Consider the following 26,592-nt stretch of genomic DNA (forward strand, 5'->3'; position numbering starts at 1 on the left):
ACACTGGTGACAATGTTCTGTGGTTCACATCAATGATGACAATGTTCTGTGGTTCACAACACTGGTGGCAATGTTCTGTTGTTCACAACAATGATGACAATGTTCTGTGGTTCACAACACTGGTGACATTGTTCTGTGGTCCACTACACTGGTGGCAATGTTCTGTGGTTCACATTGTACACTGGTGACAATTTTCTGTGGTTCACGACACCAGTGGCAATGTTCCGTGGTTCACCACACTGGTGACAGTGTTCTGTGGTTCACTACACTGGTGATAATGTTCTGTGGTTCACTACACTAGTGACAATGTTCTGTGGTTCACCACATTGGTGACAATGTTCTGTGGTTCACCACATTGATGACAATATTCTGTGGTTCACTAATCCTTGTTTTCTGTTCCTGGTAAATATCTGCTTGATTCAATCGTCTAAAATCCTACCCAGCCTAGCTTTGCTAAGCCCGTTAAGTGCAGACTCTTTCTTATCCCTACTGAAACTATCACTTAAGCTATGTATAGTCACCCTCCTCAGACCTACAAATGCCCTTTACCTAATACCCTACCTAGAATCACAGAGCGTACATCACATCTTGACAGCGATCCTCCACCCATAACTTCCTTATGGTTTTCTTTAAACTTTCTAATGAGTATCCTATACTTCTATATGATCCCTCCCCACGTACTACCATGGACCACGCTGTTTGTTCCAGCTTGAACATCAACCCCATTGTCTTCTGCATGGTTCCTTATCCTGTATCTTGTGCGGTGAGTGTTCCAGATTAGGACAGGGGTAACACAGATTCCTATATTGGTTTCTACCACACAACTCTATCATTAACTTTTTGATGGAAAAATTACAACAAAGGTGGTATTAAATTCTCTTCAATTTTGTCTCCCAACTTTGCAAACTTATTGTTTGTTTCTGTTCCCGTTATAGTTCACTTAACTTTTGGTTTTGTACCCTTCCTAAGCACTTTGTAATGCCATTTATGTTTACTGTTATGTCCACATAAGCCATTCTAGTTTCTAGATTACCTCTCCCCTTAGTAACCTCTCTATTCTTTTCCATGAAATCTCATGCCTTTACTACAACTGCCCAGAGGCGCCCTCACTCACAAAATCTACTAGCAGCATTTTGGACACCTGCCCTGTTTTCACTGACCGCATGTGATAACTTCCATATATATTACAAGAAGAAGAAATCAAAGAGCATATGTACCTCTGTCTCATGAAATCCTTATTTTATTGTTAACAAGCTAAGGGAGGCACTTAAGGCATCTTGGGAAACTTTGTTAACCTCACTGTGTTAAGAACGCTGAGCAGACAGCTGGACACGTTTATATGTTGTCATATTGTCTTGTGTCTGCAGATGTGGGAGGCGGCGGAGGAGCATGAGCCAAGTCGGGCTGGGGCGGAGCTGGGCCTGGAACACATCCAGTTGGTGGGGATGAAGCGGCTGGCCAGTCCCAGGGAGCCTTGCTGTCGGTCAGTGTTTGATAAATTCATGTTACCAGCACCTGGAGAGCTACTGACATTTCCAATCACAGTTGCATATATCATATGATGTCTGTTTCTTTCCTTACAACGCTAAAGTTTGGAACTCTTTACCTTCTATCTTTCCTAACAGTTCCGATCTTACCCTTTTCAAAAACCAAATTTTCCACTTCCTCATAAACTCAGAGATTGTTTATCGTCTGCTGTGTTTTCTTCTCAGTATTCTATTCTTTTTATTTTCCATTTAAGTCCTGCTGTTAATGAGGAATTTTGTCGAGACTAGAGCCTTTGTCGTAGCTTAAGATAGAATCTGTTAGTATGTAAGCCAAAGTAACCTTCATCCGGATCATGTTTAGCAGCAATCTTATCACAGCTGGAATATTTCTGTTCATGTATCTCAATCTCTCAACCACGCACCAGAACAAACAGCCAATTCACCTGTGTTCGTCACTCTCAAGACACTGTTTTCCGACAGCCGCGTGAAATTTTGTTTGACAAGGTCCACTACCAACGCTTCAGTACCTTCACAAAAGTTTCATTGAAGGACGGCAACTTGAACTTTACTTTGACTCTCGGTGAGATTTATGTCCAGTGTCTGATGTACAAACAACCACAACAATAGCCTATATCTCCAATGTCTGGTGTGCAGACAGCCACGACAGTAGTCTATATGTCCAGTGTCTGATGTACAGACAACCACAACAATAGCCTATATCTCCAATGTCTGGTGTGCAGACAACCACAACAGTAGTCTATATGTCCAGTGTCTGATGTACAGACAACCACAACAATAGCCTATATCTCCAATGTCTGGTGTGCAGACAACCACAACAGTAGTCTATATGTCCAGTGTCTGGTGTACAGACAACCACAACAATAGTAAATGCAGTGATCCAGGGAGCCTTACTGTTCTTGGTCTTTGTCGTAGATGCAATACACGAGACTGTTGGACCAGACGTTTACAACAACAGATAATCTTCCGTGCCGCCGGGGTCAGCTATGCTGGTTGGTGAATTTGAGTAACAGAAAACGTTTAGTCTATGATGAAACTCCGAACTGACGTTGTAGAGCTCATATCCGTTTAAAGTCGGCAAAATTGGTGCGACATTATTTTATTTTGGAAACTGTCAGCCAAATAATGATACGGGAATGATAAACAATTTTACACCAACATCCAAAATTATTCCACAAGGAACATAGAAGTTTAAACGTATAATACAGCCTTAGCGTTCACAGTAGCCATGTTTTGTCCAGATTATCACATGTTGGAATGAATACATGGACATTACCCCTAAAATGACGTTTTATATTGACGTTTACTTGAAGTGTAACGCATATAAAATTGTACAATTTATAGTACATGGTACATAATGGTATGATAGAAAGATAGTAGATACAAAGTATATTAGAATAGTTAATCAGGGAAGTATAAGCTAATACGACAACGGAGCATCAAGCATGGTAGGAGAGACGCCTGTTAAGCAATCAGACCCTTATATAAATAAGTGGATCTCGTATATCGCACAGAAGCTCTAGTTATATACCCGCCACCATTCTGAACGATGCAGTGTCGAATACGAAAGTACGTCATTGTAATTAAAGGGAAATGATAAAGGGAATGTACTTATGGTATATTTAATCCATTTCTTTGACATTCATGAAATAGTATTTGTTTTCATGTCGAATGACTGATTATATTTTGCTGATTTGCGGTAGAGTGACCGGAGTGGCTGCCTGGCCAGTTGGAGTTAACACTGGTGTCTGCAGTACTTCAGCCACAGCAGGATCAGTGCTTCCAACCTGTACCTCTGTACCTTATGACTGGAATTGTTAGGAGAGTTCTCCCTCTCTTATATTTTTTCCCCCTTTTCTTTTTCAGCATCTCGACACATTACTACATCATTCTCTTCCCATATTTCGTATTGCATACTAGTTTTTTCCCTAAACATTTTGTTCGCCCCCTGTGGTTGAATTTGTATTGTGTCTACACGTTCAGCGAGGATGGGTCTTTCCCTGACACCACCACAGCTCGGCCAGTCCACACTACGCTTGAAGCCACATTGCTCAAGTTTCTTCCTTAACTGTCGCTCTCTCAGTGGGTCATCCACCTAAACATACTTCCTTACCGTCACTCACACCTGTCTCATCCACCTATACATACACCCTTACTGTCATCCACTCAGTGTCACCTATCTATACATATCCTCACCATCATCCACCCTTGCCATCCAACTGTTCACACACCCTTACTCATTGTCATACATCTGGATACACACCCTCCCCATCATCCTCCTGTACATCACCCTCACCTTCATCCAGCTGTACCCACACCCTCATCGTCATCCACCTAGTGTCAGCCTCCCGTACATGCCCCCTCACCGTCATCTACCCAATGTCATCCACCCAGCGTCACCTGCTAATAAGTACACCCTTACCTTCATCCACTCAGTACCATCCACCTGCATATACCCCTCATATTCATCCACTCAGTTTCATTCAAATGTACATATCCTGAGTGTCATGCACCCACTACCATCCACCTGCATACACACCCTCACCGTCATCCACCCAGTGTCATTCACATGCACACACCCTCACCATCATCCACCTGTACGTGCACATTCACTTTCATCCAACCCTACCCACACCCTTAACGTCATCCATACTACATGTACACATTCTCATCGACATCCAGTTAGTTTCATCCACCTATGCATATACCATCACCGTCATCCACCCATTGTCATCCAACTGTACACACACCTTCACCACCATCCATCATTTCATCCACCTGTGCACACTTTCACCGTCATCCATCCAATGTCATCCACCTGTGCCTACACCACCATGATCATTCATCCAGCGTCATTCAACTATTCATACACCGTCGCTGTCATCCATCCCATGTCATCCACCCGTGCACAACCTATTTTCGTCCACTCATTGTTACACACACACACACCCTCACCATCATCCAACTATACACAAAAAGTCACCCTCTGTGTCATCCACCTATACACACCCTCACCATCATCCATCTGTACACATAAAGTCACTGTCACCCACCTAGTGTCATCCACCTGTATACACCCTCACCATCATCCATCTGTACACATAAAGTCACCGTCACCCACCAAGTGTCATCCACCTGTACACACCCTCACTATCATTCATCTGTACGGATAGTCACTGTCACTCACCAAGTGTCATCCACCTGTATACACCCTAACCATCATCCACGTATACATGCGTACACACTATAATCCATCCAGCCAGATACGATCCATTCTGTATATCATCCATTTATACATGCACCATCACCATCTTTCCCCTTTACATATACACTCAGTCATCCGCCTGAACATGCAACTTCACTGTCATCCACCTAAACATGCACCTTTACGATCATCCACCTATGCATACATCCTCACCCATTATTCATTCATACATGCTCCCTTACCACCGTCAGCTTATGCATGCTCCCTCACTCTCATCCATCCACTCTGGCTGCCAAGCGCGCAATGTGTCATTCACCCATCCTGGCTATCAACCATACAGTCTGTCATCCACACGACCTGGCTATCAACCATACAGTCTGTCCTCCACACACTCTGGCTACCAACTACACAGTGTGTGATCGACCCACTTTGGCTACTAACCACGTAGTCTGTCATCCACGCATCCTGGCTACCCACCATGCAGTCTGTCATCCACCCACCCTGACTATCCACCATGCAGTCTGTCATCCACCCCCTCTGGCTACCCACCATGCAGTCTGCCATCCATCCATCCTGGATACCCACCATACAGTCTGTCATCCACACACTCTGGCTATCCACCATGCAGTCTGTCATCCACCCGCCCTGACTATCCACCATGCAGTCTGTCATCCACCCGCCCTGACTATCCACCATGCAGTCTGTCATCCACCCATCCTGGCTACCCACCATGCAGTCTGTCATCCATCCATCCTGACTATCCACCATTCCTATGTCTCATCCACCCACCCTGACTATCCACCATGCAGTCTGTCATCCACCCACCCTGACTATCCACCATGCAGTCTGTCATCCACCCACCCTGACTATCCACCATGCAGTCTGTCATCCACCCGCCCTGACTATCCACCATGCAGTCTGTCATCCACCCGCCCTGACTATCCACCATTCCTATGTCTCACCCACCCACCCTGGTGGTCACTACTGACCGTCCTGGTGCCGCCCACAGGAGGGTGGTGTGGGCGGTGTTCCTGATGGGCGGGTTGGTCGGGATGCTGTACCTCAACATGACCCAGATCCTCCTGTACCGCTCCAGCCCCGTCACTGTCCAAATCTCCTACATCAGCAGCGGCTCCATCGACCTCCCAGCCGTCACCATCTGCCTCAGGTACCCACCACGCCACCATCTACCTTATGTAGCCCTCCACGTCACCATCTGCCTTATGTAGCCCCCCACGTCACCATCTGTCTTATGTAGCCCCCCACGTCACCATCTGTCTTATGTAGCCCCCACGTCACCATCTATTTCAGGTTCTCACACGTAACCATCTGCTTAGGCACTCACCACGTCACCATCTGCCTCAGGTACCCAAACGTCACCATCTGCCTTATGTACCTACCACATCACCATCCGTCTCAGGTTCTCACACGTAACCATCTGCCTTAGGTACCCACCACGTCACCATCTGCTTTATGTACCTACCACATCACCACCAGTCTCAGGTTCTCATACGTAACCATCTGCCTTAGGTACCCACCACGTCACCATCTGCTTTATGTACCTACCACATCACCACCAGTCTCAGGTTCTCACACGTAACCATCTGCCTTAGGTACCCACCACGTCACCATCTGCCTCAGGAACCAACAATGCCACCATCCGTTTCAGGTTCCCATCACCATCTGTTTCACTATGTGCCTCAGGTACCCACTACGTCACCACCTGACTCAGGCATTACCCTGATATGCTGTTATCATGGAAATGATTTCATCTTACGGCCATAATGCATTTTTCATAATTTCAAGTAATTTGTTACGCCCTCTACACAAAAGGCATATAATGAAATCTAGGTACAAAACTATTCTATAATCATGTCATCCAGCTGAGGGCTGGAAACCCTCACCTTCTTGTATTTAATTTCTAACAGACGAAACAGGAGTCAAGCGGGGAGTGTTCATCCTCCTCAAAGGCTCAGATTGGAGTGTCTGAATATGTGTGGATGTAATCAAGATGAGAAGAAAGGTGAGATAGGTAGTATGTTTGAGGAAAAAAAAAAACCTGGATGTTTTGGCTCTGAGAGAAAAGAAGCTCAATGATAAAGGGGAAGAATGGTTTGAAAAAGTCTTAGGAGTAAAGTCAGGGGTTGGTGAGGACAAGAGCTAAGAAAGGAGTAGCACCGCTCCTGAAGCAGGAGTTGTGGATGTGTGTGATAGAGTGTAAGAAAGCAAATTCTAGATTGATATGGATGAATGGAGAGAGGTAGTTAATTACTGGTGCTCATGCACCTGGTCATGAGAAGAAAGATCATGAGAGGCAAGTGTTTTGGAAGCAGCTGAGTGGTGTGCCAGCAGCTTTGGTGCACGAGACCGGGTTATAGTGATGGGTGATTTAAATGCGAGGGTGAGTAATATGGCAGTTGAGGGTATAATTGGTGTAAATGGGATATTCATTGTTGTGAATGGAAATAGTGAGGAACTTGTGGATTTGTGTGTTGAAAAAAGACTGGTGATTGGGAATACCTGGTTTAGAAAAGAAATATACCTAAGCACACGTATGTGAGTAGGAGAGATGGTCAAAAGGCATTAATGGATTGCGTGTTAATTGATAGGCGTGTAAAAGAGACTTTAGGATGTTAATGTGCTGAGAGGGGCAGCTGATGGTATGTCCAATCACTATCTTGTGGAGGATAAGGTGAAGATTTGCAGAGGTTTTCAAAAAAGAAGAGAGTTGTGCGAATAAGTGAGCTTGGAGAAGACTTATGTAAGGAAGTACCAGGAGAGATTGAGTGTAGAATGGCAAAAGGTGATAGCAAATGACGTGAGGGGAGTAGGTGAGGAATGGGATGTATTTAGGGAAGCTTGTGCAAAAGATGCATGTGGCATGAGAAAGGTGGGAGGTGGGCAAATTAGAAAGGGTAGTGAGTGGTAGGATGAAGAAGTAAAGCTGTTAGTGAAAGAAAAAAGGGGCGTTTGGACGATTCTTACAAGGAAGGAGTGCAAATGACTGGGAGATGTTTAAAAGAAAGCGGCGGAAGGTCAAGAGGAGGTTGCAAGGGTTGAAAAAGAGGGCAAATGAGATTAGGGTGAGAGAGTATCATTAAACTTTAGGGAGAATAAAAGGATGTTTTGGAAGGAGGTAAATAATGTACATAAGACAAGAGAATAAATGGGAACATTGGTGAATGGGGTAAGGGGGGGGAAGTGATAACAGGTAGCGACCAAGTGAGGAGATGGATTGAGTATTTTGAAGGTTTGTTAAATGTGTTTGATGACAGAGTGGCAGATGTAGGATGTTTTGGTCGAGGTGGTATACGAAGTGAGAAGGTCAGAGAGAATGGTATGGTTAAGAGAGAATATGTGGTGAAAGCATTGCGCTAGATGAAATCCGGCAAGGCCGCGGGTTTGGATGGTGTTGCAGTTGAATTTATCAAGAAAGGGGGTGACTGTGTTGCTGATTGGTTGGTAAGGATGTTAAATGTGTGTATGGATCATGGTGCAGTGCCTGAGGATTGGCGGAATGCATGTATGATGCCACTGTACAAAAGCAAAGGGGACAAAGGTGAGTGTTTAAACTACAGAGACATAAGTTTGTTGAGTGTTCCTGGGAAATTGTATGGCAGGGTATTGATCGAGAGCGTGAAGGCATGCACAGAGCATCAGACTGGGGAGGGGTAGCGTGGTTTCAGAAGTGTCATGGTACAAGTGACGTAGTATTGGCGGCTAACGTCTCAGTGCTGATGATAATGCCTGACGCGGGTGTAGAGACCATGTTTGTCTTGAGTGGGATGTGGAATAATGACTAATGTCATTGATACTGTATGGAAGAACTGATGTACAGGAGAGGAAATATCAATCAAATCTTGGTGATATCGAGTTGATGATTTGTATGTTAGAAGCAAAAAGAGATGAGGAACAGATCATTTTGAGGTGTAGTAATTAATGTATCAAAGTGATGTTTCCTAGTATTGTACTCCTCCTCAGGGACAGCTACGATTTTCACAACTTGCTCAGGCTATGGCGGGAGACGGGCCAGCGGAGGAAGCTGCCCCGGGACGCCGACCTCCAGCTCCTGAGCCTCACCAACCTCACGCTAGAGAATGTGTGGCGACAAGCCGGCTACAGGCTGGAGGACCTCGTTAAGATGGTACTAGTTGCCAGTAACATTTCTTGGGGCTTGATGGCTAGGTTGGCACTACATATGGCCCAACCAATATTACGGATCACTTGGAGTGTCATTCATCTCGGGGAGTATGGACCAACCTCTCACACTGGGATAGGTTTATGATGGACGTGTGGCCGTTGGCAACTCAAGGGTGGGCCGTTTTGATAACTGTTTCTTTCCCTACATGTCGAAGCTTTGGAACTCTCGACCCTCTCATGTCTTTCTCCACTACTACCTTCCCTTGTCTCTTATTTTTTTTAACCTTCTTCATTAACTTATCTATATTTCAATTAAGGCCCGGCCTTGATGTGGAGCCTCCAGCGTGAAAAGAAAAAAAAACAAAGTGGCAAGAGAGCCTGACATTGCTAGGATTAGTTTAACCACAGTGAATGATTATCCCTGATCCAGCCCCTGTTTACGGTAATGGAATTGATGACAGTAGTAATGTGAGTGACGGAGACACTGGGCTAAAGTTCACACTTCGACCTGTGAGCGAGACAGCAGGGTAGGTTTTCCATACTGAGGTTTTGGGTATCCTACTGTCTTAGTTCAAGGTCTCAAATCGAGCGGCTTCCCGCAGGGCTGGCGGCTTCCAATTCCAGGGGTACAACACATAAACACTTCAAATGCTTCTAAATCATCAGTATCAGATGCATACATATCTATGACGATAAACAGAAAAGAGCACAGGAGAGCTGTCGCCTCCATCTTGCTCCATGACTTAATCTTGAATCAGGTTTTCCTTGCTAAAGTAATACTTACCTTGCTTTGGTCTACACTTTCTGCAAGATCGTCTGGACAAGTGTATGTCTGGCTTGACCATACTGCCCGAACTGCTGAGTGTGTAATGATGTTGACGGTGATGGATGGACATAGGTGAGTGTGTAGTGAATGTTGAGTGAACATTGCTGAGTGCAGAATGAATATTGAGTGTTCATTGCAGAGCGAATGTTAACTGAACATTCCTGAGTGCAGAGTGAAAGTTGAATGAACATTGCTGAGTGTAAAGTGAATGTTTAGTGATCATTGCTGGTGTTGTATTGAATGCTGAGTGAACATTGCTGAGTGGAGAGTGAATGTTTAGTGAACATGACTGAGTGCAGGGTGAATGATGAGTGAACATGGCTGAGTGTAGATTAATGTTAAATGAACATTGCTGAGTGCAAAGTGAATGTTGAATGAATATTGCTGAGCGTAGAGTGAATGTTGAGTTACCATCGTTGAGTGCAAAGTAAATATTGAGTGAACGTTGCTGAGTGTACAGTCAATGTTCAGTGAACATTGTTCAGTGTAAAATTATTGTAGTGAAAACATTGTTCAGTTTAAAGTGAATGGTGAGTGAACATCACTGAGTGTAGTGTGAATGCTGAGTGAGCATAACTGAGTGTAGAGTGATTGTTGATTGAGCATTGCTCAGTGTAGAGTGAATGATTAGTGAACATTACTGAATGCGTAGTGAATGTTTAGTGAACATTTCTGAGTGTAAAGTGAATGTTGAATGAACATTGCCACATAGTTATCTTTAATGAACATCGCTTACTGTAAAAGAATGTTGAATAGACATTGTTGAGTGCAAGGTGAATATTGAGTGAACATTACTAAGTGTAGAGCGAGTGTTGAGTGAACATTACTAAGTGTAGAGCGATTGTTGAGTGAACATTACTAAGTGTAATGTGAAGGTTGAGTGAACATTGCTCATTATACAGTGAATCAAGTAAACATTGCTCAGCATAAAGCGAATATCGAGTGAACATTGCACAACGTATAGTGAATGTTGAGTGAACATTGCTCAGTGTAAAGTGAACGTTGAGTGAACATTTCTTAGTGTAGATGAGTGTTGAGTGAATTTTGCTCACTGCAGAGTGAATATCAAGTGATCATTGCTCATTGCAGAGTGAATATTGATAGTGTACAGAAAACAATTTCTTGCAATATCAAGCAAATATAAATTTTGTTCACCTTGATTGCTACAGTTTCAATTGTTTCATATGAGACGATAGGAGCTTAAGTCATGAGATTAAATCGATGTGCTGTCTTGGGCAAGGCCTTCCCTTCCCTCTGTAACATTGAGTGTGATGACCATGAGAGAGCTTATGAGAAGATGAGGAGAGTCTTGTGTTTGTCGGCAGTGCTACGTGGGTCCCGGGCGACGATGCGAGGACCACGGCACCTGGACCCCAACACTCACGCGCTACGGCCTCTGCCACACGTTCTCCGGTAAGTCCTGCGCCTCATACCTTCTCCATACCTGTCCATCCCAACACTCCTGTAGATGGAGTCCTCACCTTCCATCTCGCTTTCTTCGTTAGTTTTCTTTTAGTTTTCCAGATGGCGTCCCAGTCCTTTTGGCTAAATATAGACGTAACGTAATCTCCTTTACAGTGTCGTATTTACATCTGACATAAAGCAAAACACAGCTGTGTGCTGCCCTCAGTCCTCTCTGTGACGTGTGATGTCAGTCCTCTGTGTGACGTGTGATGCCGGTCCTCTGTGTGACGATGCCAGTCCTCTGTGTGACGTGTGATGTCAGTCCTCTGTGTGACGTGTGATGTCAGTCCTCTGTGTGACGTGTGATGTCAGTCCTCTGTGTGACGTGTGATGCCAGTCCACTGTGTGACGTATGATGCCAGTCCTCTGTGTGACGTGTGATGCCAGTCCTCTGTGTGACGTGTGATGCCGGTCCTCTGTGTGACGATGCCAGTCCTCTGTGTGACGTGTGATGCCAGTCCACTGTGTGACGTGTGATGCCCTCAGTCCTCTGTGTGACGTGTGATGTCAGTCCTCTGTGTGACGTGTGATGCCAGTCCACTGTGTGACGTGTGATGCCAGTCCTCTGTGTGACGTGTGATGCCAGTCCTCTGTGTGACGTGTGATGCCGGTCCTCTGTGTGGCGTGATGCCGGTCCTCTGTGTGACGATGCCAGTCCTCTGTGTGACGTGTGATGCCAGTCCTCTGTGTGACGTGTGATGCCAATCCTCTGTGTGACGTGTGATGCCAATCCTCTGTGTGACGTGTGATGCCAGTCCTTTGTGTGACGTGTGATGCCAGTCATGGATACGTGACTGACGAGCGTGTCTACCCCGCAGGAGCCTCCACGTCCAGGTGTGGCAAGCTGTTTGGTCTGTACCTCAGGCTCACCTACCGCGGCCACCCCTATGGCTTTCCCTTTCACGGCTACGTGGTGAGGCCTCCTCGCTGTCATTACTAGTGTGCATGTATTAAGTGCTGCATGGTGAGTCCCTTACACTGCCACACTTCCTCTCTCTACATCATCATGCATGGTGAGTCCCTCACACTGCCACACTTCCTCTCTCTACATCATCATGCATGGTGAGTCCCTCACACTGCCACACTTCCTCTCTCTACATCATCATGCATGGCGAGTCCCTCAAACTGCCACACTTCCTCTATCTACATCATCATGCATGGCGACTCCCTCAAACTGCCACACTTCCTCTCTCTACATCATCATGCATGGCGAGTCTCTCAAACTGCCACACTTCCTCTCTCTACATCATCATGCATGGCGAGTCTCTCAAACTGCCACACTTCCTCTCTCTACATCATCATGCATGGCGAGTCTCAAACTGCCACACTTCCTCTCTCTACATCTGCATGGCGAGTCTCTCAACTGCCAACTTCCTCTCTACATCATCATGCATGGCGAGTCTCACACTGCCACACTTCCTCTCTCTACATCATCATGCATGGCGAGTCTCTCAAACTGCCACACTTCCTCTCTCTACATCATCATGCATGGCGACTCCCTCAAACTGCCACACTTCCTCTCTCTACATCATCATGCATGGCGAGTCTCTCAAACTGCCACACTTCCTCTCTCTACATCATCATGCATGGCGAGTCTCTCAAACTGCCACACTTCCTCTCTCTACATCATCATGCATGGCGAGTCTCTCAAACTGCCACACTTCCTCTCTCTACATCATCATGCATGGCGAGTCTCTCAAACTGCCACACTTCCTCTCTACATCATCATGCATGGCGACTCCCTCAAACTGCCACACTTCCTCTCTCTACATCATCATGCATGGCGAGTCCCTCAAACTGCCACACTTCCTCTCTCTACATCATCATGCATGGCGAGTCTCTCAAACTGCCACACTTCCTCTCTCTACATCATCATGCATGGCGAGTCTCTCAAACTGCCACACTTCCTCTCTCTACATCATCATGCATGGCGAGTCCCTCAAACTGCCACACTTCCTCTCTCTACATCATCATGCATGGCGAGTCCCTCAAACTGCCACACTTCCTCTCTCTACATCATCATGCATGGCGAGTCCCTCACACTGCCACCCTTCCTCTCTCTACATCATCATGCATGGTGAGTCCCTCACACTTCCACACTTCTACTACCTCCATCCCTCACACTGCCACACTTCCTCTACCTCCTACATCATGCATGGTGAGTACCTCACACTGCCACACTTCCTCTCTCTCCATCATGCATGGCGAGTCCCTCACACTGCCACACTTTCTCTCTCCATCACTGTATCCTCACGCGGCAGGTCGTCTGTAACCTAAGTGACACTTTGCTCACTCCCGTTGTTCAGAGTGGGCGAGAAACTCTGTGTCAGCACCAGTGGTTGTGATCGAGGCCTTAGTGTAACAAGACATACTCGCAATTCCTTCATATCCATTAGAATTGTTGTATCTCACTCTCTGTAGAATGCTTCACTCTCCGTAGAATGGTTCACCCCCTGTAGAGTACTTCGTCTTCTGTAGAGTGCTTCACTTTATGTTGACTGTTTCACTCTCTGTAGAGTGCTTCACGTTATGTTGAGTGCTTCACTCTCAGTAGAGTGCTTCACTTTATGTTGAGTGCTTCACTCTCTGTAGAGTGGTTCACTCTCAGTAGAGTGCTTCACCCTTGTCACTCTTCCATCTGTTATTCTTTTGTTGTATCTTTTTTTCATTGTGTTGTCAACTCACATTCCCTTAAACATCGTGAACATCACAGTCATCAGTCGGATAATGGGTAAGGCTCTTTCGCAGGGTGAGAATCGCCACTGCTAATGTTAACACTGCCGGATCATCCTCCCTATGAGGTGTCAGAAATCCTTTGTTAATAATTCTTCATATCTCGAAAGGTTATGAAGGTCTGGTCTCTTGGCTCCTCTCCTGTCTTTCTCTCTTCATTCTATTCTCACGTCAAACTTCCCCTCTCGTCGAAGCATCTCCATGATCGCTGATGGATCGACCTCTTCTTTCCCTATCAACGGCGGTGTTCCACAAGGGTTCTGCTTTTTTCCTTAGCACTCTTCTATTTGTCTCCGCCCAGACAATGAGTTCCCAGTCAGCGTCCAGGTGGATCCAAATTAAGGACACAATCAACTTAACTCCACTGAGCCTAGTAACGACCACTTGCTTTAGCAGTATCGGTGACCTTCATCCACATTACTGCCCGATATGTGCGCGAGTTTCCACTTGACTTCTCAAGCTAGTCTTGGGTCACTCTCATGAGTTTGTACACTCTCATGGCTTGACTGGAAGAGGTCGGACTCAAGCTGGATCTTGAGTGATAACCTCCGCGTTACTTTACCCTCGAAAGTCCGCCGTATAATCACTCGCCACGGGCATCGGGCTAGGCTTAGTCTTTTGTGACGTCACTGAAGTAAAATACAGTTCTATAATGAAACGTTATCGAGAAATGTTATATCTTAACTGGACAGTAACACTCACCAACGAATAATTCATCAAAAATTTAAAAGATATAAATATTTGCAAAAATGGGAAAACGGTCATCGTTATTTCACAAAAACATATTAGTTTTTACGCTAAATTGCGCCGATGGCGGGATCTTGGAAAGCGAGAGACGGGTAAGCAGTGAGAGGACGTCAAAACTTATCCATAGAACTAGATAAGTCTGCTTTATGAGACAGAATTTTCTTCATGGGCTGAAGATTCCTTATTTTCAGTATCCCAGGTTGTAAAATGGGCTGGTTTATTCTAGTACAGAGCACTCTGAAGGTTGTAGCTCTACATGCTTATTTGACAGACTAGACTGACAACCACTTTGAACGTTACTACTCTGACCTGGTTCTCTTTCCCCCATTTTTTTTTTTTTTTTAGATATCAGTCTTGTTTCTGCTCCTGAACTCTGGCTTCTGATATACCCCACTATTACGTAGAACACGACTCTCGGCAACCTACCGCATTAACTTTTAACTGTATGGCCATCGGATTTTCTTTTTCTTTTTTCCTTTTTCTTGTCTTTTCTAACATCTGTGATTTGATCTTTTTCAAGAGTAGGTTTTTTCATCTCAAAGACTCCTAAGTCATCCTTCCCTATGTCTCCTTGTATTCATATCCTTCAGCACGTTTTTTTTTTTTAAATGTTTCACTTGAAGCGTAGCAGAATAAAACTTATTCCACGACTACAGCCTTCGAAATAGAAGAAAAACTGCTGAAAATGATTACTGAATACTGGAAAGCCAGTACCAATGTCAGTTTTATGCTTTCAAAACTCCTCTCCTTCAAAAACTTTTCCTTTCGAGACATTTCATCTAACTCTTCTTTTCTTGTGTGTATTTCCTTCAACATCTACGGAGAAGCTCCGCATGTTACCATGTTCGTCTGCACTGTTTACTTGAGGTTGTTGTCTCCATATACACTGATGTTCCCTGACTTTTGTATTTTTTTAAGCAATGCCTACCTATTGCACCTCACAATATCCTCCCATAGTGCAACGAACCTTTTCGTTCGTCAGACATCCATCCGATGATTCCTGAAGACGTTGCTCAGTTAAAACCTCCGCAGTTGTACCCATTTGATGCGTAGATTCGCATCTGTCTACTGCAGTACCTCTTCGTTAACCTCATATGCAGACTTGACCCTAGGAAGATCAATTTTACTCGAGTAAATGAAATCAAGAATCAGTAATAAGTTGGTGCCTCTAGCACTGGTATATTCCCTTTGTTCATACCTAATGCCCTTGCTTAACTTTCTTTAAATGCCTTTATCTACATTTGTGATCAACAACCACTGATTTAATGAAAGTCTAAAAACATTTTGCCGATGTTATACGTGTTGAACGTTTTCTCCCGGCAATGATAATTGGACCTATGTCTTCATGATGAATTCATGTAAAATGGAAATATCCATTGAACTTCCCCAGTTCTCATGGATCCGTCAAAAGTTGAAGTCTAGCTTGTGGTACTCCCCAATTCTAAGACTTTCATGTTACCACTACTGATTTAATCATAGTTCACCGTTACAGCCACCGACAGCACCCCCTGAGCTCTGGCAATACCAGCCTCCAGTACTTGCTAAGTGTTTCTTATTGCTTCAGGTGGCTGTACACAACCCTACGAACCCCGCCACACAGGCTATCGAGGACGGCATCAGCTGCACACAGAAGATCACCAAGACCAACAGGAAGCTTGGCTGCCACCGCCTCGTATCCGTCTCCGTGCAGGTGAGTCGGATCTAACGCGTCTCGGTGCGACACGTTCCCTACACTGCTTAACTTAACCTGGCTACACATCTGCTTCCCGCTACGTCTGTCCCCTCGCTGAGGAAGGATGACACATGACTTCTGTCCCTTCACTGCGGAAAGTAGGTGCATGACACCCGCCCCCATAATGAAGCGAGGTAGTGTATAGCATTCTCCCTCACTGAGGGAGGATATGTATGACGCTATTCTCCACAATGAGAGAAAAACATCATCAGAGATGTCACTTTGATGGCAGTTGATAGACCTAAAGCCCAAGTAACCAAGCAACATTTAGAGCTACTATCTAGATAGTTATTTGATAATTCTAGTAATGGTGCATATTTCGTCTTTGTTAGTTCTGTATCTTCATATATAACGTTCCTCTGTACTTTCGCTAGGACTGTCCTCAAGAAAAAGGTCTGCCATAGTTATGTCCCCGCTCGCTGCCATCAGTCATAGCTCTGTCTCCGCTGACATTCAGCCAAGTCTCTTTTTCTTCCTTATTAACCTGCTGAAAGAAAAATCCAACTGTGATGTATATTCAACGTTAACAGAGCTTATTTGTGATTTAATCTGGTCCATTTCCTTAAGTGCGAACACATCTTCCGTATTACCATCAGGTCTTCTGTTTTCTGTCCCTACCATGTACCATTCTCTTCTATTTATGATTTTTTTTTTTTTGTTATCTCGAGTCTAAAAGTGTACCTAGAACAAAAATGTGTAATCATCTTTAAAATATAAAGTCGCGGAAATTCCTTGTACCGTATCATAAATTCTGGTATCTTTTTCATTTAGTCACGGTCATCAAATAATATATCTAGCCATACTCAGTGAGTGACGTTTTGCACATCTGTAGTATCTTGTCCCTTCCTAAAGCAAAGAAATCTACGACGTCAAACCATGGATCTGAATGCAGTCATAACCATCACAATGTTAAGGGGCCTTGACCTTTCTCTCATTTACTGTCACCTGAGGAGCACCACCTGGGCCATACCGAGTGTATTAGAATCCAGTTCGTGAGGAGCACCGCCTGAGCCATACCGAGTGTATTAGAATCCAGTTCGCCAGAGGACTAATACAGCATAAGAAAAATCATAACGGTGTGGCGATGAGTAACAGAACCCATGGCTTCCATCTATAAAACAACGCGTTGGTGTAGGGATGCGTCCGAGAGTTTGAGTGAGCGCACGTTGAGCCGTTGTCGACGTGCGTGATGTGTGAGCTGCTGTGCAGTTTTTTTCTCACAGTAACGTGGAATTGTAGACTCACACAACACTGTGCTACGATAGTGTTGCCTCACTAGTCTTCATGGTTTTATACTGTGTTTATTGGGTATACGTCGGCTTGGGAAAGTATCATGATGAATTTTCCTTGATTATTTCAAGTATAGAAGCATTTGATTTTGTCATATTTCAGTTCTAAAACAAAAAGGGTTTTGGACAAAAAGAAAATCCCTGAATTATTACAGGCTTTTTTTTTTTTTCAAGGTAACAGAATTGCTGGAAAACGTGAGTATAAGAACTATTTTTCATGTTGAATATGAATCTGGGACTGAAATATTATTGGGGGACATTAAGGCTTGTAGAGAAATAGTTAAGAGTTGTTCTTTTGGAAGATTCTGCGATTACTGCCTTAGTATTTAATGGGTAAGTGTCGGCTTGGGAATGCATTGCACGATACTTTTCGTGATTATTTCAAGTATAGAAATGTTTCATTATGTCATATTTCAATTGTGAAGCAAAAAGGTTTTTGGGCTAAAGAAAAAAAATCCCTGAATTTATTTCCTGCAATTTTTGGTATTTTTGTGAGGGTAATAGATTTGCTGGAAAACCCTCGTGCAAGAACTTTGCATCCTTGCTTGACAGAGTGAGTCGAAAGCTGTCCAACTTTTAAACTCTCAGCCTAAACCCAAAACTTGACCTTTCCCTAGCCGCAATGTTGGTTCACTTTCCCAATTCTGTTGGCATTACTTTGGTTTTTACTTCTAGGAGTTGGCTGCTTGTGTGCCCCACACCACTAACTAAACCACGCAATACTCGGCAAGCTGCTGCGTCAAATGATTACTGTGTGGCCATTGGCAACACAGGGGTGGGCAGTTTTGATAACTGTTTCTTTCCTTACACTTCGAAGATTTGGAACTCTATATCCTCTCATGTCTTTCCCAATAACTAACTATACCTGGCACATTTTAAGACAGGTTTTCACATCCTGCAAAATTGGTATATACATTCCCTTGAATCTTCGTTTTCCCTTTCATAATCCTCTCTATATTTCAATTAAGGGGGCACGGCTTTGATGTGGACTTTTGTCCATGACTGGAGCCTCAAACATGAAGGAAAGAAAGATGTAACTAAAGATCCTGATAAACGTAATGATATTCAGCCTTCGGAGTGGTTATAACTGCCTTCAGGTATAGCATAGACAATCACGTAATTAACAGTATTTACAGACCATCCCCTGGCAATTACTGCAAGAACATTCATCAATTTATTACTAGTTTTTTGATATGGAAAGTATCATATTGCCCAGCCGCTCCCAGTGTGGTGGTATCTTAACACGAAATGGGGTCTGGAGGAACATTGTTTTCTACCACCCACGCAGTCGTAGTGCCACCTAGGCTTTTATTGTGCAAATAATTATACTTTTTATTGTAATGCTGAGGTTGATTAATATAAAGGCGATTCATATATATATATATATATATATATATATATATATATATATATATATATATATATATATATATATATATATATATATATATATATATATACTATTCGCCATTTTCCGCGTTAGCAAGGTAGCGTTAAGAACAGAGGACTGAGCCTTTGATGGAATATCCTCACTTGGCCCCCTTCTCTGTTCCTTCTTTTGGAAAATTAAAAACGAGAAGAGAGGATTTCCAGCCCCCCGCTCCCTCCCCTTTTAGTCGCCTACGACACGCAAGGAATATCTGGGAAGTCTGGTGAACAGCGAAGAGGTAGTGAAAGCTTTGCGGAAGATGAAAGCCGGCAAGGCGGCGGGTTTGGATGGTATTGCACTGGAATTTATATATATATAATAGGGGTGACTATGTAGTTGATTGGTTGGTAAGGATATTCATTGTATGTATGGATCATGGTGAAGTGCCTAAGGATTGGCGTAATGCATGCATAGTGCCATTGTACAAAGGGAAAGGGGATAAATGTGAGTGTTCAAATTACAGATGCATGAGTTTGTTGAGTATTCCTGGGAAATTATATGGGAGGGTATTGATTGAGAGGGTAAAGGCATGTACAGCGCATCAGATTAAGGAAGAACAGTGTGGTTTCAGAAGTGGTAGAGGATGTGTGGATCAGGTGTTTGCTTTGAAGAATGTATGTGAGAAATACTTAGAAAAACAGATGGATTTATATGTAGTATTTATGATAGGGTGGATAGAGATGCTTTTGTGGAAGGTTTTAAGAGTATATGGTGTGGGAGGTAAGTTGCTAGAAGCAGTGAAAAGTTTTTACCATGGATGTAAGGCATGTGTACGAGTAAGAAGAGAGGAAAAGTGATTGGTTCCCAGTGAATGTCGGTTTGCGGCATAGGTGAGTAATGTTTCCATGATTGTTGAATTTGTTTATGGATAGGGTGGTTAGGGAGGTGAATGCAAGAGTTTTGGAGAGAGGGGCGAGTATGTAGTCTGTTCTGGATGAGAAGGCTTGGGAAGTGTCAGTTAATGTTCGCTGATGATACAGCGCTGGTGGCTGATTCGGGTGAGGAACTGCAGAAGTTGATGACTGAGTGTGGTAAAGTGTGTGAAAGAAGTTGAGAGTAAATGTAAATACGAGCAAGGTTATTAGGTTCAGTAGAGTTGAGAGATAAGTTAATTGGGAGGTAAGCTTGAATGAAGAAAAACTGGAGGAAGTGAAGTGTTTTAGATATCTGGGACTAGACTTAGCAACAGATGGAACCATGGAAGCTGAAGTGAGTCATAGGATGGGGGAAGGAGCGAAGGTTCTGGCAGCGTTGAAGAATGTGTGAAGGCAGGAACGTTCTTTCGGAGAGCAACAATGGGTATGTTTGAAGGAATAGTGGCTCCAACAATGTTATGTAGTTACGATGCATTGGCTATAGATAGGATTGTGCAGAGGAGGGTGGATGTGTTGGAAATGAAATCTTTGAGGACAATATGTGGTGTGAGGTGGTTTGATCCAGTAAGTAATAATAGGGTACGAGAGATGTGTAGTAATAAAAAATGTGGTTGAGAGAGCAGAAGAGGGTGTGTTGAAATGGTTTGGACTCATGGAGAGAATGAGTGAGGAAAGAGTGACAAAGAGAATATATGTGTCAGAGGTGGAGTGAAGAAGAAGTGGGAGACCAAATTGGAGGTGCAAGGATGGAGTGAAAAAGATTTTGAAGGATCGGGGCCTGAACATACAGAAGGGTGAAAGTCGTGCAAGGAATAGAGTGAATTGGAACGATGTGGTATACCGGGGTCGACATGCTGTCAATGGATTGAACCAGGGCATGTGAAGCGTCTAGGATAAACCATGGAAAGGTCTGTGGGCTCGATTTTTTCATGTCCAGCACCTCACCCACTGCTTTCTTCACATTGTCTTATTATAGTCACTCCAAACCTTTGCATTGCCAGTTGTGTTATACCCAGGGGTATGGGTGATGGTAATGTTTGTGGTGTATTTCACCTAGAATCCATCCGTGTATTTCACCTAACTGTTGCTTTGGTTGTTATTCAAGTATTGCATAATCATTTTTACCTATATGGGAATCAAATCCTTCCCCTTGATTTTTGAACATAGCCACATTCCCCCAGAATGTACTCACTTTTCCCCCCAATAAGTTAACCCCTTCAGTAATCTGTTTTCCTTCAGGCTGCCATACATGCAGGTGGTTGGGCGACAGTGTCGGTCTGCAGCAGAAGTGCAGAAAGTGATGGACGTAGTTTACCATCTATTCTTCAAGGGCCACTTCAACTACTCATCTTGTGAGTGTCCTACGGCCTGCTCTTCCAGGATCTACCGACACAACACAGACACTACTTGGAACACCAACAAGGACTCCATCATCAAGGTCAGACCACAAATGAGTTTGAGCTAGGATAATACTGGTGTTCATAATGCTACACTGCAAAGAACAGATTCCTAGATGAATAGTTATACTTTATTACACACTCACCAATGTACAAACCCATAATATAAATGCACAGTGGTGCATTTGTAAAGATAAATCATGAAATATAAACTACAAGTTAATCAGTAACACTGATTAGCATTTTTTTTCTTTCAGGATCCTACAATACATTATACAGTAATAGTGCTATCCAGTTCTTTGTGTAAATTATAGTTCACTGTCAAGTATGGCCCAAAGAAATTCATTTTCAGCATCTCTCTAACCTGCATTGAAAACAAGATACCAGATTTTTATTTACAGACATGTTTATATATTTCTTGATCTAGGATTTTTTTGTCCTTAGGCTCCTGCAGCAGTCGGAGAGCTGGCAACAACCATTTGTCGAGACCACAGATCATTAAATGTATGGTGTGTGTGCATTAATGTGCAGAGAGTGCAGGGCAATTGATTAGCAAATATTGGGTGTCTTCTTTTTTGTAGTTGCTTTGTGGACAAGAAGGGTCTTAGGGTATATTGAAGAGGTTGTGTTGTAGTGATAGATGGTGACTGACACCGTACACAGTGAAGTTTTACTCTCAAATTTCCCTGAGGCAAAAATCACTGTGAAAATATGATGCATGCATATACAGAATTTCTGTTTAGATATATATCTGCATCAGAATTAACCAGTGTACGATAGGGAGCAGTATGATACAGATTATATTCTTCATGTATATGGGTGTATGAAATTTTCTTAGGACGTTTTCCTTGTGCGTACATTTCCTTACACAGTCTATTGAAACTGCATCATCTGAAACATGATTGTATATGTATTTATTTTATTTTTTTTATTTATTTGCTTTTTTGCTGTCTCCTGCGTTACCAAGGTAGCGCAAGGAAACAGACGAAAGAATGGCCCATCCCACCCACATACACATGTATATACATACACGTCCACACACGCAAATATACATACCTATACATCTCAATGTATACATATATATACACACACAGACATATACATATATACTTTCTTTCTTTCTTTTAAACTATCCGCCATTTCCCGCATTAGCGAGGTAGCGTTAAGAACAGAGGACTGGGCCTTTGTGGAATATCCTCACCTGGCCCCCCTCTGTTCCTTCTTTTGGAAAATTAGAAAAAAAGAAAAAAAAAAAAACGAGAGGGGAGGATTTCCAGCCTCCTGCTCCCTTCCCTTTTAGTCGCCTTCTACGACACGCAGGGAATACGTGGGAAGTATTCTTCATCCCCTATCCCCATTTTTTTTTTTTTTTTTTTTTTTTTTTTTTATACTTTGTCGCTGTCTCCCGCGTTTGCGAGGTAGCGCAAGGAAACGGACGAAAGAAATGGCCCAACCCCCCCCCCATACACATGTACATACACACGTCCACACACGCAAATATACATACCTACACAGCTTTCCATGGTTTACCCCAGACGCTTCACATGCCTTGATTCAATCCACTGACAGCACGTCAAACCCTGTATACCACATCGCTCCAATTCACTCTATTCCTTGCCCTCCTTTCACCCTCCTGCATGTTCAGGCCCCGATCACACAAAATCTTTTTCACTCCATCTTTCCACCTCCAATTTGGTCTCCCTCTTCTCCTCGTTCCCTCCACCTCCGACACATATATCCTCTTGGTCAATCTTTCCTCACTCATTCTCTCCATGTGCCCAAACCATTTCAAAACACCCTCTTCTGCTCTCTCAACCACGCTCTTTTTATTTCCACACATCTCTCTTACCCTTACGTTACTTACTCGATCAAACCACCTCACACCACACATTGTCCTCAAACATCTCATTTCCAGCACATCCATCCTCCTGCGCACAACTCTATCCATAGCCCACGCCTCGCAACCATACAACATTGTTGGAACCACTATTCCTTCAAACATACCCATTTTTGCTTTCCGAGATAATGTTCTCGACTTCCACACATTTTTCAAGGCTCCCAAAATTTTCGCCCCCTCCCCCACCCTATGATCCACTTCCGCTTCCATGGTTCCATCCGCTGACAGATCCACTCCCAGATATCTAAAACACTTCACTTCCTCCAGTTTTTCTCCATTCAAACTCACCTCCCAATTGACTTGACCCTCAACCCTACTGTACCTAATAACCTTGCTCTTATTCACATTTACTCTTAACTTTCTTCTTCCACACACTTTACCAAACTCAGTCACCAGCTTCTGCAGTTTCTCACATGAATCAGCCACCAGCGCTGTATCATCAGCGAACAACAACTGACTCACTTCCCAAGCTCTCTCATCCCCAACAGACTTCATACTTGCCCCTCTTTCCAGGACTCTTGCATTTATCTATCCCCATATATACATATATACATGTGTACATAATTCATACTGTCTGCCTTTATTTATTCCCATCACCACCTCACCACACATGGAATAACAACCCCCTCCCCCTCATGTGTGCGAGGTAGCACTAGGAAAGGACAACAAAGGCCCCATTCGTTCACACTTGGTCTCTAGCTGTCATGTAATAATGCACCGAAACCACAGCTCCCTTTCCACATCCAGGCCCCACAAAACTTTCCATGGTTTGCCCCAGACGCTTCACATGCCCTGGTTCAATCCATTGACAGCACGTTGACCCCGGTATACCACATCGTTCCAATTCACTCTATTCCTTGCACGCCTTGCACCCTCCTGCATGTTCAGGACCCAATCACTCAAAATCTTTTTCACTCCATCTTTCCACCTCATATTTGGTCTCCCACTTCTCCTCGTTCCCTCCACCTCTGACACATATATCCTCTTGGTCAATCTTTCCTCACTCATTCTCTCCATGTGACCAAAACATTTCAAAACACCTTATTCTGCTCTCTCAACCACGCTCTTTTTATTTCCACACATCTCTCTTACCCATACATTACTTACTCGATCAAACCACCTCACACCACATATTGTCCTCAAACATCTCATCTCCAGCACATCCACCCTCCTGCACACAACTCTATCCATAGCCCATGCCTCGCAACCATATAACATTGTTGGAACCACTATTCCTTCAAACATACCCATTTTTGCTTTCCGAGATAATGTTCTTGACTTCCACACATTCTTCAAGGCTCCCAGAATTTTCGCCCCCTCCCCCACCCTATGATTCACTTCCGCTTCCATGGTTCCATCCGCTGCCAGATCCACTCCCAGATATCTAAAGCAATTTACTTCCTCCAGTTTTTCTCCATTCAAACTTACCTCCCAATGGACTTGACCCTCAACCCTACTGTACCTAATAACCTTGCTCATATTCACATTTACTCTTAACTTTCTTCTTTCACACACTTTACCAAACTCAGTCACCAGCTTCTGCAGTTTCTCATATGAATCAGCCACCAGCGCTGTATCATCAGTGAACAACAACTGACTCACTTCCCAAGCTCTCTCATCCACAACAGACTTCATACTTGCCCCTCTTTCCAAAGCTTTTGCATTCACCTCCCTAACAACCCCATCCATAAACAAATTAAACAACCATGGAGACATCACACACCCCTGCCAAAAACGTACATTCCCTGAGAACCAATCACTTTCCTCTCTTCCTACACGTACACATGCCTTACATCCTCGATAAAAACTTTTCACTGCTTTTAACAACTTGCTTCCCATACCATATATTCTTAAAACCTTCCACAGAGCATCTCTATCAACTCTATCATATGCCTTCTCCAGATCCATAAATGCTACATACAAATCCATTTGCTTTTCTAAGTATTTCTCACATACATTCTTCAAAGCAAACACCTGATCCACACATCCTCTACCACTTCTGAAACCACACTGCTCTTCCCCAATCTGATGCTCTGTACATGCCTTCACCCTCTCAATCAATACCCTCCCATATAATTTACCAGGAATACTCAACAAACTTATACCTCTGTAATTTGAGCACTCACTCTTATCCCCTTTGCCTTTCTCCAGTGGCACTATGCAAGCATTCTGCCAATCCTCAGGCATCTCACCATGATACCATACATACATTGAATAACCTTACCAACAAGTCAGCAATACAGTCACCCCCTTTTTTAATAAATTCCACTGCAATACCATCCAAACCTGCTGCCTTGCCGGCTTTCATCTTCCGCAAAGCTTTTACTACCTCTTCTCTGTTTACCAAATCATTTTCCCTAACCCTCTCACTTTGCACATCACCTCGACCAAACCACCCTATATCTGCCACTCTATCATCAAACACATTCAACAAACCTTCAAAATACTCACTCCATCACCTTCTCACATCACCACTGCTTGTTATCACCTCCCCATTAGCCCCCTTCACCAAAGTTCCCATTTGGTCCCTTGTCTTACGCACTTTATTTACCTCCTTCCAAAACATCTTTTTATTCTCCCTAAAATTTAATGATACTCTCTCACCTCAACTCTCATTTGCCCTCTTTTTCACCTCTTGCACCTTTCTCTTGACCTCCTGCCTCTTTCTTTTATACATCTCCCACTCATTTGCATTTTTTCCTTGGAAAAATTGTCCAAATGCCTCTCTTTTCTCTTTCACTAATAATCTTACTTCTTCATCCCACCACTCACTACCCATTCTAATCAACCCTCCTCCCACGCTTCTCATGCCACAAGCATCTTTTGCGCAAGCCATCACTGCTTCCCTAAATACATTCCATTCTTCCCCCACTCCCCATACCTCCTTTGTTCTCACCTTTTTCCATTTTGTACTCAGTCTCTCCTGGTACTTCCTCACACAAGTCTCCTTCCCAAGCTCACACTCTCACCACTCTCTTCACCCCAACATTCTCTCTTCTTTTCTGGAAACCCCTACAAATCTTCACCTTCGCCTCCACAAGATGATGAGAAATCTCTCCAGTTGCACCTCTCAGCACATTAACATCCAAAAGTCTCTCTTTCCCATGCCTATTAATTAACACGTACTCCAATAACGCTCTCTGGCCATTTCTCCTACTTACATATTTATACTTATGTATATCTCACTTTTTAAATCAGGTATTCCCAATCACCAGTCCTTTTTCAGCACATAAATCTACAAGCTCTTCACCATTTCCATTTATAACACTGAACACCCCATGTATACCAATTATTCCCTCAACTGCCACATTACTCACCTTTGCATTCAAATCACCCATCACTATAACCCGGTC

General features: G+C 43.7%; 1 protein-coding gene across 1 annotated transcript in view; it reads left to right on the plus strand.

Annotated features, from left to right (window-relative positions):
* Positions 1-685: 685 nt before the first annotated feature.
* Positions 686-26,592, plus strand: part of LOC139755743 (acid-sensing ion channel 1C-like) — a 33,228-nt gene continuing 7,321 nt past the window's right edge. Inside the window, exons 1-10 of the mRNA XM_071674374.1 lie at positions 686-763; positions 1,368-1,483; positions 1,913-2,092; positions 5,720-5,878; positions 8,692-8,854; positions 11,002-11,089; positions 11,959-12,053; positions 16,185-16,310; positions 16,920-16,948; positions 21,185-21,383. Coding sequence (XP_071530475.1) covers positions 686-763; positions 1,368-1,483; positions 1,913-2,092; positions 5,720-5,878; positions 8,692-8,854; positions 11,002-11,089; positions 11,959-12,053; positions 16,185-16,310; positions 16,920-16,948; positions 21,185-21,383 — 1,233 coding nt within the window. The remainder of the gene's footprint in view (positions 764-1,367; positions 1,484-1,912; positions 2,093-5,719; positions 5,879-8,691; positions 8,855-11,001; positions 11,090-11,958; positions 12,054-16,184; positions 16,311-16,919; positions 16,949-21,184; positions 21,384-26,592) is intronic.

This window comes from Panulirus ornatus, chromosome 20 (genome assembly GCF_036320965.1).
Source record: "Panulirus ornatus isolate Po-2019 chromosome 20, ASM3632096v1, whole genome shotgun sequence".
In the NCBI taxonomy this organism is placed as follows: Eukaryota; Metazoa; Arthropoda; class Malacostraca; order Decapoda; family Palinuridae; genus Panulirus; species Panulirus ornatus.